Source organism: Gopherus evgoodei, chromosome 9 (assembly GCF_007399415.2).
Source record: "Gopherus evgoodei ecotype Sinaloan lineage chromosome 9, rGopEvg1_v1.p, whole genome shotgun sequence".
In the NCBI taxonomy this organism is placed as follows: Eukaryota; Metazoa; Chordata; order Testudines; family Testudinidae; genus Gopherus; species Gopherus evgoodei.
Genome location: NC_044330.1, coordinates 29,465,446 through 29,483,142, shown reverse-complemented (window position 1 = coordinate 29,483,142; position 17,697 = coordinate 29,465,446). Strand labels below are relative to the sequence as shown.

General features: G+C 41.4%; 1 protein-coding gene across 1 annotated transcript in view; it reads right to left on the bottom strand.

The window, feature by feature from the left end:
* Nucleotides 1–17,241: 17,241 nt before the first annotated feature.
* HLTF (helicase like transcription factor) overlaps nt 17,242–17,697 on the bottom strand; it is a 139,166-nt gene continuing 138,710 nt past the window's right edge. Inside the window, exon 26 of the mRNA XM_030575346.1 lies at nt 17,242–17,271. Within this exon, the coding sequence (XP_030431206.1) occupies nt 17,257–17,271 (15 nt within the window). The 3' untranslated portion in view covers nt 17,242–17,256. The remainder of the gene's footprint in view (nt 17,272–17,697) is intronic.

Below are 17,697 nucleotides of genomic sequence, written 5' to 3'. Positions count from 1 at the left end.
AGGTAGGTATGCTCATGTCTTTATATTACTGCCTGTGTAGAATGTAATCCTTGAATCAAATAATCAAAGTCACGAACATAAAACCTGAGCTGCTAGCTTCATTTTGTGACTGAGAACCAAATGCACAGACATGCAGGAACACCTGCACTCCCAGCAAAACTTCAATAGCTAAACAACTGAAAAGAACAAAACCAAACAAAATGCCAGTGGAGCAAAGTCTGTATGGATTCTCTCTGCATGCAAGACAGCTGTCTGGTGGAACTTGAGGAACTACTTAAAATGTGGATGGATTGGCATACCGTGAAAGGCAATTAAACCCTCTTTCTAAGGCTACGTCCAGACTACCCGCCGTATCGGCGGGTTAAAATCGATTGCTCGGGGATCGATATATCGTGTCTCATCTAGACGCGATATATTGATCCCTGAGCACGCTTATATCGATTCCGGAACTCCATCAACCCCAACGGAGTTGCGGAATCGACAGGGAGAGCTGCGAACATCGATCCCGCGCGGTGAGGACGGGTATGTAATCCGATCTTAGATATTCGACTTCAGCTACGTTATTCATGTAGCTGAAGTTGCGTATCTAAGATCGATTTCCCCCCGTAGTGTGGACCAGCCCTAAGCCATGACCTTTAAGTCTCAGAAGCTGTCCATCTGACTAGATGTGCTCTTTTCCCAACTAGTATAGGCTAGAGTCATTAGTGTTATTAGGCTCTCAGTCACTTGAAGAGTAGAAAGGTTCAGATAATAATAAAACATCTCCAGTGAAGCTCTAAGAGAAAGTCAGTTGCTTGGTGAGCAATAAGAAGGGGAAATATAAAATGTGACAGACAGTATTTGCTATACAGAGAAAAAGCAGAAACATGAAGTTTATGTTGCTTTTAGGGCTTGATTGCAGCAACTCGTGTTGTTCCTCACGTTCGTCGCTTTGACAGATAGAAAGCTCTCTGAGGATCATAGGCAGAAATTGTATCAATGATCACATTAGTTCCATATTATGTACACGTAGCACAGATGAGCTGTACCAGACAAATGAGAGGACCCCTACTTCAAATGGACTAATAGGCAAAGAAAGGGGCTGGAACCGAACAGGACTGTACAATGTAAAGTTATGGCTGTGACTGGTTACTAATCTCTTTTGAAGTGAGAAAATATTTCATGTGAGTCCTCAGAATAACAAACAAGTGAACTTCATGAAGGACTTGGCCAGCATCATACAGCTGAGACATTTTTACACAGTGTGCCATATATTTAACTCTTCACTTTAACTTTTTTTCAGCTTCTTGCAATGGTCTCAAATCTCAGATATGCAGGTGTAACTCACCATTTACTGTACATACATCATTATAATATGGGGCCAAATTCAAAAGTCGTACCTCAAGTGGCATTTCTGGATTCTGTCTTACACCTACACTGATGTACAAGGGAGTATAAACAGCAGGTGGAAGAAGGCATAAGAACGTGTGTGTTAAAGAATCCTCATCCAGAACTTAATATACACCTTCTCCCAGCTCTGGGGCATTTAAGTTATGTTAATTTAGACTCCTTTATGCTTGGTAGACCAGGTGTAAGTAGGTCTAAGGGAAACTATGGGTTACGCTATCTTAGACATCATCTAACAGTTTTGCCCACAAAATATGCTCATTCCCATGGATACACCGAGTAGCTGATTCTTTTTATAAGGTTTAGTGTAACACACACCTGTTATCTTGGGATTACAGTTGCACCTTGTGTACCGTGGTGCAGTTTCTGTATAACAAAGGGTTTATAACAACTCCTAACAATTAAGGATATCACTGGCAGAGCAAGCATAGGATACATTGGGAAGGAAGGGATTGATCTTCTGTAATTTTAAGCAGTATGGTTGAATATGTGCTCTATTTTTTCTGGTTTTCTGAGCTGACAAGCTACATTGAGTACCTATGTATCATAAATGTTTAGTTTTTATTCCTATTTGGTGGTGTCAATATTATTTTGAGCCATTGTCATATTTGACATCTTAATGGTGTTTTAAGATGAACGCAAAACATTTTCCTGTTCATTCTTCAGATTAGCAATCTATGCAGAAAAGCCTGAAAAAGGCATAAGTTCTAGCACTATAAATCTATATTCAACATCTCAGAAATAATTTGTACTAATTACCATAATACTGCGCTATAGTACTGTGCTATAGTGAAAGAGGCTTCTCAGCAGTACATTGGACATTCTCCAGAATAGATTATTTCATGACTTCCCCAAAATGTAATAATCCTTGGTTCATGTTCCGATCCATCTAGATATTGAATGGAATGAAAGCCACAACCATATTCCTGTGAAATATTTAACACATCTTTAACTCAAGAGAAGCATTCCAAACAATTTATTAATAAAGGAATTGAATTCTATATAGCTATAAATACAATTTATGATAGCTTTGTGGTGAGAGAAACCAAGAGAGGAAGGACAGTTCAGTGGTTAGGGCATTAGCCAGAAACTTGGGAGACCCAAGTTCAATTCTGTGCTCTACTTTTCTGTGTTACCTTTGGAAAATCACCTAGGATCTTAGCTTCCATTGGTATAATTGAGATAATAGCTACTCCATACCCCACAGGGATGTTCTGAGGATAAATACATTAAAGATTTTCAGATGTTCCAGGAACTGGGGTGATATAGGTATCTTTGATAGATATGTAACCTCCATTTAGAGACAGAAAAAAGGGTGTTTCTCACTGCAAAAAAAAGAAAAACAAGACAGTTTTGTTGAATTATCAGAGAAGCTGATAAAGATTGTGTCAGCCTAGGGTAATGTGAAAAGTACCACAATACAAATCGGGGAAAGTCCAAGACTTCTAAACGAATGATGTCACTCTTTTAAAACTGAAAATATATTTGTGAGCACATTTAGTGTTTGTGAAAGTGGCCAGATCAACAGTCCTAGAGACAAGAGTCCTGCATTTATCCCTACAACAGATACAGCAGTGACAATGCCTTGCCAACGTGCCTCGGTCCTGCTCTAGAAAAGTCTCCTCAAAAGGCGAGAAGGTATTTTCAATCCTCATTTTCTCTTCTTAGGCTGCCAACAAGGTGACCAATTAATGCCTGGTTTCTGCAATGTGGGCACTTGCCCACCAGAAATTGAACTGAAATGATTACATTTATTTCCCACAAGCAAGCAGAAAAACGCCCAGATATAACAATTTTGGTCACTACTCACATGGACTTAACTTGAAAGACCAGATATGCCAAATTCACCCACAATCTACATGTGAAAGACTCTATGAGTCAAATTCACTCATGATATAAGTGGGCAGAAACTCCATTGACATCAAGGGGATTGCATCCATTCACATCAGAGATGAATTTGTCCCCATGGGCCATCTATAGACCCTAAAGGATACACAGTATTTGCAGATCTGAGTGTACTAACCATATTTTATTTAAATGAATGTTTTCCTAAGGATTTTGAAGAGAAAATAGATGAGGTTTTCTGAAAGTAGGATTGTAAATATCTTTATAAATGTGTGTTCACAATTTAAAAAATAAAATCAGTCAATGTCTAGAGTTGTGGCAACGCTGTTCCAAAAGTTTTTCATTACAGCTGTACATACTCACCAGGCCAATTGCACTGTGTAAGCACTAAAATGACACACTCCTCATTTCTCTGTGCAGCTCGATTTCTGTCATCTGGATTCAGCTCAAGATGAAGTTGCTAATGTGGAAGTGGATTTCCAGGTCAATCCAGATATGTCCAGACTCTCCTGCAGTAGAATGAAATACCAGTAGTTGTGTATTGAAGAGTAATGGGAGACCATGTGCTTTGTGGTCTCTTCCAACGGAAATCTCTTAGCTGGTAACCAATTAGATTAGTGCGTTGGTAACTGTCTACACATTTTTAGTTGAGCAGTTTCTAATACTAGCACCAGAAAATAGACATATGACAGTAGGATGATGGATCACATGGATGAGATATTGCAATACTATTAGGAGGCACCCTGTGGTGCTTGCACGATGTAGGTGGTCAGGTGTAGCTCCGTCACTAGAAAGAGTAAATAACAAAGCTCTGAGGAAAACAGAGCTTCATTTGCAAGGGTCTGTGTGAATGTTTGCTTAGGTTTTGCTCCAAGTGATCACTGAGCTCCAGGCTGGAACAAAACCCAAATCTTCAAACAAAACTTAGTAGAAACCACCACATTTCACCTAGTTTTGTCAAAGTGTTCCAGTAGGTGAATGAAGAGGGATGATAGAGACCAGCAGAAGGTTTGGGAGGAGGGGAGGCAGGGATGCATAAAAATATCTAAACTTCAAATTGGCCACCTCTTCTTCCTCCCTGCCCATCTCCTGTTCTCTGCTTCCTCTTATTTGAAGCTTCAAATCATTTCCTTTGGCCTTTTAAATGTCTCATTCTCGCCTTTTAACATCTCAGCTTCTCTCATCCCCCTACCTCTTTCCCTCTCCTTCCTCTAAATATCCCTATCTCCTTCACTCTTCCCCCTGGTTCCCTTAATTCTCCTTTCACATCACTCTCTTCCCAAAATCCCCAACTTCCCAATTTTCTTTCCTTTATTCTGTTCCCCCCTTGTCTCTCTTTCATCCTTATTTTTCCTTCCCATCCCTTCTCCTTTCCCTTTATCCTTTTGATATCTGCTCTCCCACCAATATACACTGTCCATAATCCTCACATAATAAATGATTCCGGCATAGGGATTTCAAATTAAAAAGGCTTTCACAGTCTAAGGAAATATATAAGGTGTTTCTGATGTGCCAAAGGACAGAAAGACATAGGATTTTTAGAGGAATATGCACGTCACTCTTTTCTCTTAGTCTTCCCTTACTCCCCACTCATCTCTCTCTCTCTTACTAGAGCTTGTCAGAAAATGATGGGGGTCTTCCATGAACAATTTCAATTTTGTTAAAACAAACATTTTGACAAAAAGCCACATTTTTCCATGGAAAGCAGATGCTTTTTGTGAAAAACTATATAGTTGAAAACCAAATTTTCCATTTAAAAACATTTCAGTGGAAATTCTTTGAGCAGCTCTACCTCTTATTAAAACTTCTCCATGATCTTTATGAAAATCTGACATGCACCTGCAATTGACATTCCTGTTCCCAATTACATCAGATGCTTAATTTGCTCCTCTGATCCATGCACATGCCATTATGGTTCACTGTTCACTTTGAATGCATTCTTGAAAAATCAGGCCTCTGTGACTGATAACGTGTAGTGCCTCTCTGCCTAGCGGAATTCTGCTCACTAAGGACCATATATTAGATTAGTCTATCCAAAGTGCCCCATTGATGTCAATGAGGATCCTGCAAACAGACAAGTCGTTTGTTATAGGGGACAATTAGGTAAAATTTCATCTGGGCAGTGTATCACAGAAACATAAATTTCTCCATCTTCTCCAGTCTTACATGAATTCCTGTAGCATGTATTCTGGTCATGCTAGTAGTGTTCTACAGAACGATTTTATTATTCATCATGCCTTAGTTATACAAAATTAATAAAACTGAGTGCCAGAATGTACATAATGCCTATACAGCCACTCGTCTACTTGGAGGATGAATGGAGACGTGCATGTGCTCTGACTTTCTTCTCTGACACAATATCCCTCTGCTGCTATGTTTCTGTAAACAAGTAGTAGATATGCCAATTTCCTTTAACCAAAACAAATATATTTTTTCTGTCAAAATGAATTTTGTTCCCTAATCTCCAAGAGTTACAGCGCTATTCCTTCAGATTGCTATCCTGGACTGAGTAGGGATCCTCCCTTTTAAGGACACACCCATCTCCAGGCTTGACAGATGTCACGGGCGCATTGGGCTGGGGCTGATTATGCCAGAGAAGCACTGCAACACCTTGACTGGGTTGGGGATTTGCCCCACTGTGCAGGGGCAATATTCAAACCCATCTCTGCTCTTTACCCTTATTTAAATACATTTCAGGGTCTGATAATTGTTCTCTCATTTAAGATTGCTGCACAGATCGCTAATATAGCTAAGCATCATCCCAAACTGGTCTCTCGCATCCACGTTGAACAGCTTTTGAACCGAGCCTTATGTACCTTCTCAGGGTATGGAGGCTTTGTCTGATTTAAAATCTTTTATAATAGCTTTTGTATTGAGACACAGGTCACTGACTGAATGAAAAGGTAAATAAAAGCCAATTGTTTTCAACCAACCAACCATCAAACGATGCCAGGCTACTCCAAAGTATTTCTGAGCAAGAGGAATGATAGCTTGGACATATGACAGTGAAGGCAGAGAGTGAAAATTAAGAGAAAATGGTGGGGACAGGAACATGAAGCATTTCCCTCTTTCCCTCTTTCAAAGTTAATGGACAAATCTGATCAGGTCCTGGAACCCAAAACCTCCTTTAAAGTATTTTACAGCTATACCTAGAATTGCGTGGTTATAGCCTTTCAATGGAGCTGAATACTTTACTATTGGTTCGAACATTACTATCTATGGGAGGCTTCTTACAAAAATTAATGTTTCAAATGAATTAATTGGAGTGTTTTTGTACGGTCTGTAAATATAAAGGAGCACAGAGTGTATGGAATTACTTCACTGCTCATAAAGAGTATTGTGTGTTGGCAGGGCCAGTGGCAGGGGAAAAGGAAGATGGGCCACAGTGCAGATTTTTATTATGGGCCCCTCTCTCAAATTTTAAGGAGTGTAACATTTACTTATACACATCAAACACACCATGCAGGGAGGGCTTGGAGCTCAAGGTCCAGACTTTCTGGTCAGAGGTGAACTGGAGGAACCCCCGCCCAACACACACACACATCTGGCAACTGCGGGAGAGGGGCAGTGAGCTGAGACACATCCCAGAAAACACATAGCCCCCACACAGGCCCATGGGGGGCAGATAATAAAGTGGTGGTGGAGATGGAGTTCGGGGCAGAAGGCCAGGGTGGTGAGTATGAGAGGATATGGATACTAGGATGTCGCCCAGCTGTGGAATGGGCAGTATATTGGGCTTCCAATTGGTATTTACCCGAGAACATGACACCAACCGTTACCTCCTGGCTCCTGTCCCATGGGACTGGCTGGGCTCAATTACCCATGTGAGGTGTTGTGATCTTAGGAAGGGCCAACTAGGCCAAATTTGAGCGAGTGGCACTAAGACCCATGAGTAAGGCTATGCTGATGTCACGGAATCCCTGACTTCCAGAGACCTTCCCAACATTCTCTGCTTCAGCCTCAGGAGATGCTGGACTCTGGAGCTGGCAGCCAGCAGGGCCCCGACAGGGTTCCAGCGACAGGCAACAGCAGCAACAGGTGGCTCCCTGCAAGGTTCCAGTGACAGATGACAGATTTCCAAGGGGGACCTCCTCAGAGTTCCAGCGATGAGTGAGAGCCTCGCGGGAGGGGTAGGAGGGGCGGATGCCTTGGGCAAGCAGTTGGGGGTGTCCCGTTTTCTCTTTGGGAAATATGATCACCCTGCAGCTCCCAGCCACTGTGGGCCGGGGGAGGACCTGCCGCTTCCAGCTGCTGCAGGCAGGAACCCAACAGCTCCCAGCCACCACGGTGGTGGGGGAAACCAGGGAGCTGCAGCAGCAAAAGTTACAGACAGGTCACGGCTTCCATGAATTTTTGTTTATTGCCAGTGACCTGTCCATGACATTTACTAAAAATAACCATGACAAAATCTTAGCCTTACATGTGCCATGTCACAATGCCACTCACACAAATATGACTCGGCCAGCTCCCCTAATCAGGGGTTAGCCAGATCAAACCAAAGTGGCACTGTGAGGAATGGAAGGGAGCTAATGGCAATACAGAGACCTGGCTGGCTAGCCTGCAATTACTGGAGGTGCTCAAGTGAGACTTCCTCCAACCAATGCCCGGACAATCCATGTTACAAGGGATATCTTCCATGGATCACCAGCCAATGCAATAAAGATAGGCCATAATTCCTTCCTGCATCACATTTCTGGCAGCAGCATTCAGGGGAGATCTAGCTCTCCAAACCTTGCAGAGGTTTTGAAGCAAATGGTCCTCTCTTTTGCCTTTGCCCCAGGGAGGGAAACATAGGTCCCATATCTGTAAAGTCAATACCTCAGCATTAATTTTTCTTTATTCTGAAACCACATTTCGTGCATTACAGTACCTAGTATATTGCGAAGTACAGAGATGGAAATAATGAAGGACCCAAAGGAGCAAGGCTCCAGCCATCTATTTGTGTACCTGTAATCAACTTCAAAATAAAATCTAAATTTCTCTGTCTGAGGAAAGACTCTTAAGACGTTTGTTCAGCTTCCCAGCAGAGAACACACTGATTTTCTGAAGTACCCTGTACCTCGCACAAAGCTCCTCCTCAATGTAAAACAAAATGATACTTCTTTCTTTAGAAAACAAACAAACCTCTTATGGTTTTATTTCTCATACAAACCAATACCAAACTGCAGCATTTTCCAATAATTCTTTGAAGAGAAAACTGAACAGTAAAAGTACATGGAGTCCTGAGTACAAAACTACTTACTTAGGTGGCCTTACGCTCTCAGATACCACAATGATGAGCAAAACACAGCAATTAAACATACTGTATACCTCTGGTTTAAGACACAGGGATGAAATGGCCACATAATTCATGTTTAAAAGAGGTGCAATTCAAAACCACACGATAATTTGTATATAGAAAAGAAAAAGAAAGTCATTGGCCAACTCCCATTAGCCAGTGGCAGACAAATTAGGCTTGACCTAAACCACATGATTAATCCATTTGTTCTTTGTCATAGGGGTAAAACAGAGCCTGCACATGACAGAGCCTCTATGAAGCATTTACCACTGCTATCCTCTTTTCAACTAAACTAGGGCTTACATGATTAATGAGAGCAAGAAAACAAGAAGTTGTTCAAAAAGTTATGGAGACACATTTTGCTGGCTTAATAAAGCTCAGATCTTTTCAGTGACTCAAAGTGAAAGTATTTAATTTTTCTAAAATGAATCTCTCTCTCTCTCTTTCTAAACTCACAATGAAGTTGCAAAGGAAGCAGAGGATGTTTTATCAAGTCTCTATTGCACAAAATATAAATATGGACAAATAGCCCAGATATTCTGTATGTTTTCTATTTTTCATTAGTGGTACAGTACTAAATTGAGATTTTATTATGAATAACAAACTTATACCCTAAATATCTACTTACAGTATAAATGTATCCATCAGCAAATCTCACAATATAGTGAGATGAATCTTTACGGTATGTTATTGTAATTCATTTGTATTAAGGCAACATTCTGAGGTCCCCCACAAGCTAGTAAATGATAGTCCCTAGCCTTCCAAACCAATGCCCTGATTCTGCTAACACTTAAAGAACTCTGTGCATGTGAGCAATCTCACTAAAATCAATGGAATAACTTATATGTATAAAGTTAACTGTGTCCACTAAGTGTTTGCTGGATCAGGGTCACCCGTATTCTAGTTGAATAGTGCCTTCTTCCACAAGCAGTCCCATTGAAATCAGTGAGGAATATGCTACTAGTGGAATAAAGTATTAGAGGCCCCAAATAAAGCAAGGTGGAGGGCTAAATCCTGTACCCCTGATGTGGTCCTTATTCATGCAAAGCTGAAGGTATTGGGAATTTTGCCTGAGTATTTACCTCTTGACCTCATGTAGCCAGTTTATTCCCCTATAAATATATGTCCATTTCTCCTGACTAGGGCTAATGAAGTGTTAGATGCACATCTTCAAGTTTTTATACTGTTTTTTAAATAAAATTAATTACCAAGGAGCATGTCATACTTGTAACTGAAAAGTTCATGAAAAATATGTTACCTTTAAAACTTTAAGCTATTGTGTAGCTAGAAGTGGCCAAACACTGGACCGTTATTCATTTCAAATCTTCAAAACCCAGTGTGGATTAAGAGCCAATATGTTTTTTAAGACAGTTTACCCTATACATGCCAGATTTCATAGTCTATGTGATGTCAGAGTGTTTATATTCGAAATGCCAGGTACAGTTTTCAGAGGCCTGAACAAAGGTTTTTGTACACATTCTAGGTTTTTGTACACATACACCAGGTGGTTATACATGCAGCCCCAACAGCATGTACACATTCATGTAGGTGTTTGAAGGTTTGTTCAAAAGAGTTTTAAAACTGTCCAAGTCACTAATGAGCTTCAAGAGCATTATGAAGTTTGCAAAGTTAAACACTCAAAAAATAGGAATTATCTGTGCAACCTAATTCTGGCATTTCCTAAATTCTGAATGCTTGACTTTGAAACCTCATTAATATTTTTAATATAGTTCATGTGTTATTTCCTAGGTTTTTAAAAAAGCAAACAAACAGAAATTCCACCATGTGCCATCCTATGGAGAACCACAAAGTCCTCAGTCAGGTTGAAATCTTTAGATCCATAGCACATATCTCTGCCTCTTCAGCTAATAGAGTAACTGATAGCAGTCATAGGTTGTCATCTTTTATGTGAACCAATCACTAGAAGCGAATGAGACTTTGTCAGTGAGTTTCAGAGATATTTGCTAACAGCAGAGGAAAGGTGAGACTCAGGAATCTTGAAGTCCATTCTAGTCTCTGGAAGGGAGTTTGTTCTAGTGGGCATGAACCTTTCTGCCCATTCCTCTAAAATTTGACCCCCATCTGCCTCATCTCCTCCAACTTGTTTCTGTCATAGACCTGTCTTTTCCCCACCCCTGTATCCTTGTCTCATTCTCCTCATCTAGCCAGTCTGAATCACCAATCCTTGGGCTTCTCAGACCAGTCCTAGTCTCAGCTCTCTAGGAACCTTGACTCAGTCCCAATCTACCCTCCCAATCCTCAGTCAAAGTATCTCTGCACCAACTCCTAGCCTCCTTGCTCAGCCATTCATCCTCTAATTCATGGGTCTGCCCACAAAATCCCTTCTAAATTATTATAGTTTCATTTTCTGTTTTTTTCCTGGTATGTATACAAGACACTTATTACACCTGCACTTCTGACAATCTCAGTCTTTACAAACATTAATGAAATAATCCTCTGAAAACCACTGTGAGGTAGGTGAGTGTTATTACCCCCATTTTAAAATGGTGGAAACGAAACACAAAAAGATTAAGTGACTTCCCCAAGGTCACACAATGAATTTGTGCGACAGATAGAAAGAGAACCTAGATTTCCTGACTCCTAGTCCTAGGCTTAACCATCAAAACTTCTGCTCTAATCATTTGCTTTGTGATATTTCTCTTTCACATAATCTTTGCTATCTCTGTCTTACAGACCCTGCTGCTGGTCCATCTGTAGACTAGTCTTATGATCAACACATTAAGTATGCCTACGACCTTTGAGTTCTATGACAAGGGGAAATATGGTTTTCTCCTCCTTGAATCTCAAATAAAGTCAACCTGTAAAGAAACTATGCAGGCAGACAAGTATAATGCCAATTATATCCTCAGTTATGCTTTATGAAGGCTTTCTATTATTATTACATATTAAAGATATTCGCTTTTCTTGCCATTACAAATTTCTTTCTTTCTGAAACTATTGCATCTCAAATACGATAGCAGGTTAAAAATAGTATCCTATACTTGATTTTTATGGCTCCTTTTATATTTTATACAAGCAGAAAGAGATAACTAGAGCGTACATATCAAGTGCTGAAAGTTTAGTGCTTCATATATTCCAGTTTCTGTAGAACTCAAATCAGAAATCTGAGGCATTTATGCCATCCTTTTTTCCTTTAAAATATTCATGTACATAACACTCAACACCAGCTTTTTTATACGTTCTGAGTCTGTTTCTCTTCTCTGATCAGTTTTATGACAGCTTAATCCCTCTGTAAAGTTACTCTTGATTTGTCCTGGTGTAACTGAGGTGGGAGGCAGATCCCACTCCAAACCTAAACTAGAAATAGAGGACATTAAAAATAGTAATAAGTTATGTAACCCTTCTGCCCATCTGAGTTGGCAGCAACAAGGGCCGGGTTCAGTATCTAGGGATTCCGTTTCAATAACACAATGCAAAACCGGCTCGAGCCCCAACCCAGTCACCTGGGACAATTATGTACCACTCCCCAGACACCTCTAAGAGACAATACTTCCCCTCTCGCAAGCACAGAGTCTGAATGTAGCAAAATCCTTTTAATAAAAGAGGGAAACAATGCAGCATTATGTTGGGGAAACACCACAAACAGGATTCATAACACAAACCATGAGCAAAAGATTCATCCCATCCCCAAGTAAGTTTGGCAGTATCCTTTTCCCCTCAGGGTCTTAAATCCAGCAACCCAAAAAATCACCCAACAGGTGACAGGCCCAACAAAGAAAATAACAGAACACCACTAGCCATTACCTTCAGCCCCCAACTAAAACGTCTCCGGCGCATCAAGGATCTACAACCTATCCTGAAAGATGATCCATCACTCTCACGGATCTTGGGAGACAGACCTGTCCTCGCTTACTGACAGCCCTCCAACCTGAAGCAAATCCTCACCAGTAACCACACACCACAGAACAAAAACACTAACACAGGAACCTATTCTTGCAACAAAGCCCGATGCCAACTCTGTGCACATATCCATTCAAGTGACACCATCATAGGACCTAACCACATCAGCCACACCATCCGGGGCTCATTCACCTGCATATCTACCAATGTGATATATGCCATCATGTGCCAGCAATGCCCCTCAGCCATGTACATTGGCCAACCCAGATAGTTTCTATGCAAAAGAATAAATGGATGCAAATCTGACATCAGGAATCATAACATTCAAAAACCAGTAGGAGAACACTTCAACCTCTATGGCCATTCAGTAACAGATTTAAAGGTGGCAATTTTGCAACAGAAAAGCTTCAAAAACAGACTCCATTGAGAAACTGCTGAACTTGAACTGATATGCAAACTAGATACTATCAATTTAGGCTTAAATAGAGACTGGGAACGGCAGAGCCATTACACACATTGAATCTATTTCCCCCATGTTAAGTATCCTCACAGCTTCTTGTCAAACTGTCTTAAATGGGCTATCTTGATTAACACTACAAAAGTTTTTTTCTCCTGCTGACAACAGTTCATCTTAATTAATTAGCCTCTTAGAGTTGGTTGGGCAATTCCCACCTTTTCATGTTCTCTGTATGTATATATATCTCCTCACTATATGTTCCATTCTATGCATCCAATGAAGTGGGCTGTAGCTCACGAAAGCTTATGCTCAAATAAATTTGTTAGTCTCTAAGGTGCCACAAGTAATCCTGTTCTTTTTGCAGATACAGACTAACACAGCTGCTACTCTGAAATATAATCCTTATAAATGAAATGTAGCTTTATGTAATTTAAAAGGAAGAATGGATAGAAAAATGTTTTATGTTTAGCTTTGGTCACCATTATTCCTTTCACACTTTCCAGTTGTAAGTTGTGCTGTCATGGACAATAGCAGTGGGGACAATATACTCTACAATAAAAAACTGCTTTTAAAATAATCAGCGTGTTCAATTTTTCTTATCAATTTTTTTCTAAGTCCACACAAGGTGAATTTACATCACATTTCTTTCAAATAAGTCAGACATTAAAGAAAATTCACACTGAGACAGTTAAATAGTTAAAGAGCTAGATTCTGACCTCCCTTGCACTGACGTTAATCTGGAGTAAATCAGTGGAGCTCTATCAACATACCTGTGCAACATATCAAATTCTTTGGGGCGGATACTTTCTTAATAGTTTTCCAGTCACTTGTACTAAACAGACTCAAAGTAGTAATCATAGCCTTTCTAAAAATTATTATGGGCCAAATGACGGCTGACTCAGTATGGGTGTGCAGTGAGCAAAGGACTCAGGAGCCAGTCCTTCCCCTAGCCCTTTTTACAGGAGTCAGCCACAACAGAGCTACCTGCATTCTCTGAATGTAAGGATGAGGACTCTACAATTGCTAGCACTGCTGAGTGCCCTAGAGGGTGCGACACAGGTGACTGTTGTCTCCTCCCGCTGCAGAAAAGGGATGGCTTGTGGCTGGAAGTGCACAAGTTACACTTTTTGTAAGAATAGAACAAAGTTCACTAGTTTACTGGGTTAATTACTACGATATCTGATGCCGTGATATGCTCCTGGCATCCCCATGTATAAAGCCTCCAGCTATCACCACTCATGTGGTGCACCTTCACTCCCTTCCAAGTGGCTCTGGGTACTGTGGATCTGCTGATGTACAGTGCCTTTGCTGCTATGGATCAAAATCAAAAGAACGGTGTAGATAAATCTTATTGTATAAGTAGAAAATTACTTAATTTCATACTAGAAATGGATTGATGCTGCAAGTTGAAATGGACTGTTCATTGAAGTTCCAAATGCGGTAGCAAAAAATAGTATCTTCTTTTAAATCCTGGAGCCCTGGAAGACTCTCTTCTAAGAAACGATGATTAAAACTAACAGTCAAGTTATTTGTATCCATTGCCATGTCTCTGACACAAGATACCAGTCAATCTCAGTGTGTTTTAGCCTTGGTCTATACTATGAGTTTAGGTCAAATTTAGCAGCGTTAGATCATTTAACCCTGCATTCATCCACACGATGAAGCCATTTTTGTCGACTTAAAGGGCTCTTAAAATCGATTTCTGTACTCCTCCCTGATGAGGGGATTAGTGCTGAAATCAACCCTGCTGGGTTGAATTTGGGGTAGTGTGGATGCAAGTTGACAGTATTGGCCTCTGGGAGCTATCCCAGAGTGCTCCATTGTAACCATTCTGGACAGCACTCTCAACTCAGATGCACTAGCCAGGTAGACAGGAAAAGCCCCGCAAACTTTTGAATTTCATTTCCTGCTTGGCCAGCACAGTGAGCTGATTAGCACAGGTGACCACAGAGTCCGAGAATCGCAAAAGAGCTCCAGCATGAACCGAATGGGAGGTACTGGATCTGATCGCTGTATGGGGAGATGAATCTGTGCTATCCAAACTCTGTTCCAAAAGATGAAATGCCAGAATATTTGAAAAAATCTCCAAGGGCATGAAAGACAGCAGTGCAGCGTGAAGCCTACCAAAGAACCAGAGAGGTAAATGGCTGCTCCGGGTCAGAGCCACAGACATGCTGCTTCTATGATGAGCTGCATGCCATTCTAGGGGGTGCTCCTTCAACTACCCCACCCCTCCCGGGCTACCTTGGCAGTTATCCCTCCATTTGTGTGATGAATTAATAAAGAATGCATGAATTTAAAATAATAATGACTTTATTGCCTCTGCAAGCGGAGATCAAAGGGAGAGGAGAGCGGTTGGCTTACAGGGAAGTAGAGTGAACCAAGGGGGCAGGTTTTCATCAAGGAGAAACAAACAGAACTTTCATACCGTAGCCCCCTGGCCAGTCATGAAACTGGTTTTCAAAGCTTCTCTGATGCACTGTGTGCCCTGGTGTGCTCTTCTAACCGCCCTGGTGTGTGGCTGTGCGTAATCAGCGGCCAGGTGATTTGCCTCAACCTCCCACCCCACAATAAACGTTCCCCCTTACTCTCACAGATATTGTGGAGCACACAGTAAGCAGTAGTAAGGATGAGAATATTGGTTTTGCTGAGATCTGAGTCAGTAAACTGTGCCAGCGAACTTTTAAACGTCCAAAGGCACGTTCTACCACCATTATGCACTTGGTCAGCCTGTAGTTGAACTGCTCCTTACTACTGTCCAGGCTCCATGAGCCATGGGAGCACGGGGTAGGCTGGGGTATGTGCGACTGTGTGGTGCTGCTGACTGGGAGAGCAGCCTAAGGCAGAAGCCTCCAGCTGGCATGATATTCCAGGCAAGACTGAATCTCCATTAGATGAAACTTAAAGAAGAGAATGACCTGGAGTCATTCCCATTTTTGTCCAGGTGTCCCCGACCGACCTCACCAAGACCAACCAGGAACACCCATGTCTGCCCAGGTGCCCCCGACCAACCTAACTGAGGTTGGCCAGGAGTACCCACGGGACGACAATGATGGCTAGCAGTTGTATTGTACCGTTTGCCATCTGCAAGGCAAGGCAAGAGGATGCTGTTGTGTAGCACTGCAGTACTGCATCTGCCAGCAGCACCCAGGAGACATATAGTGACAGTGAGTTAAGCGGGCTCCATGCTTGCTGTGGTATGTCATCTGCATGGGTAACCCAGGAAAACAGGCGATTTTTTGCCGTTGCTTTCACGGAGGGAGGGAGGGAGGCAGGGGGGCCTGACAACATCTACCCAGACCCACTCACCCCATAAGGCACTGGGAGCTCAACCTAGAATTCTAATGGTCGGCGGAGACTCCGGGAACTCCGGGATAGCAACCACAGTACAATGCTCTGAAAGTCGACAGTAGCCTCGGTACTGTGGATGCACACTGCTGACTTAATGCACTTATTGGGGACACACACGATCAACTGTATCAAATCCATTTCTAAAAAAATCAACTTCTATTAAATCGACCTAATTTCGTAGTGTTGACATACCCTTAGTGTCATATGTGTACTTCTCACACAGAACACTCCAAAGGGTAAGTCGCTTTGAGTACAGCTGGGAAAAGGATATGTCACTATTCACACAGATGATGAAAAACAGAATGACTAACTCATACGTATACATGTTCATAAAGAAGAAACACAATGTAACTGATTCTGATCTCATACCAGATTTATACCTTTCGTTTCAGTGGAGATGTGAGAGCAGATTCAGACCCACTGTTACCAGGAATTGTTAAGACCTCTCCAGTAATGTTTTATAAAAGTCCTAACTGATGACCATTTTCATCCAGAGCCTGGATTAGTCGTGGGCAGGCAGATTCCTCCATTCTGCCTGCCCTCTCCTAAGGTAAAACCTCTTATCTTTTCCCCCCACTGAGCAACATTCAGCCCTAATGACCTTTTGTTATGACTTCTACTGTTCCTAACAGCTTATTTTTGACACTTCCCCCCAGAGGGATATTGATTCCCTCCCAATAAAAAACCCCAATCATTTTTGGTAAATTTATTCTACTCAGCCTCCCTGCCTCACCCCTATGGGACACAGTTCAGGAGCCAGGGATGCTGTGTCACACGCGCCCAAGAATTTCCCCAGCATGTCAGCTTCAGCCATCTCCTCAGAATACTGTCAGATCTGGATTAATTATTGCAAGGTCTGTTTCACTGTCTCATCTCCAGCATCCCTAAGAAATCTTGAAGACTTATTTCCAGAACTGCTGACAAACACTAGCAAATCTTGTGTAATTCACAGTAGGTCTTCTCCTGGTTATGTCAGATGAGAGAATTCCTCAGGCAATTGAATGTAAGGAATGTAAGAGTGTGCATCATATGCATGGAATGCTACTGCATGATGTTCATCGGAAATATTCTGTGGTTGCTATGGAGCCGCCATCTGTTTATAAATTTAAAGAAAAATGGGGATTCAGTATTTCTTTGTATGAGAAAGACTTGAAAGAGCTTAACAAGTTCTTTGGGGGGGAAGGGAGATAAGAGAGAACATAGCATAAGGTTTCTCTACAGTCAGTACTGTACCTTTCATGCTGTTCTTTCTTCCTGAGAGAGAAGAGAGACTGTTTCATCAACAGTTCACATGAGGAACTGCTAGGTAGAAATAGGTCAGAGTAGATAAACTCAGCAGCTGTTTATACCAATAAGTGACAAAATATTACCCATTTTCATAGGCTGTATAGCTACATTTGAATGACTAGGACTTGGAACTTAACTCTAATGCCTAAAAAACACCAACAGAAGCTGAGAAATAAAAAGAGATAGATATACTGAAGGCAAGGCAATTAACACAGTTCTCCATCTCTTTATG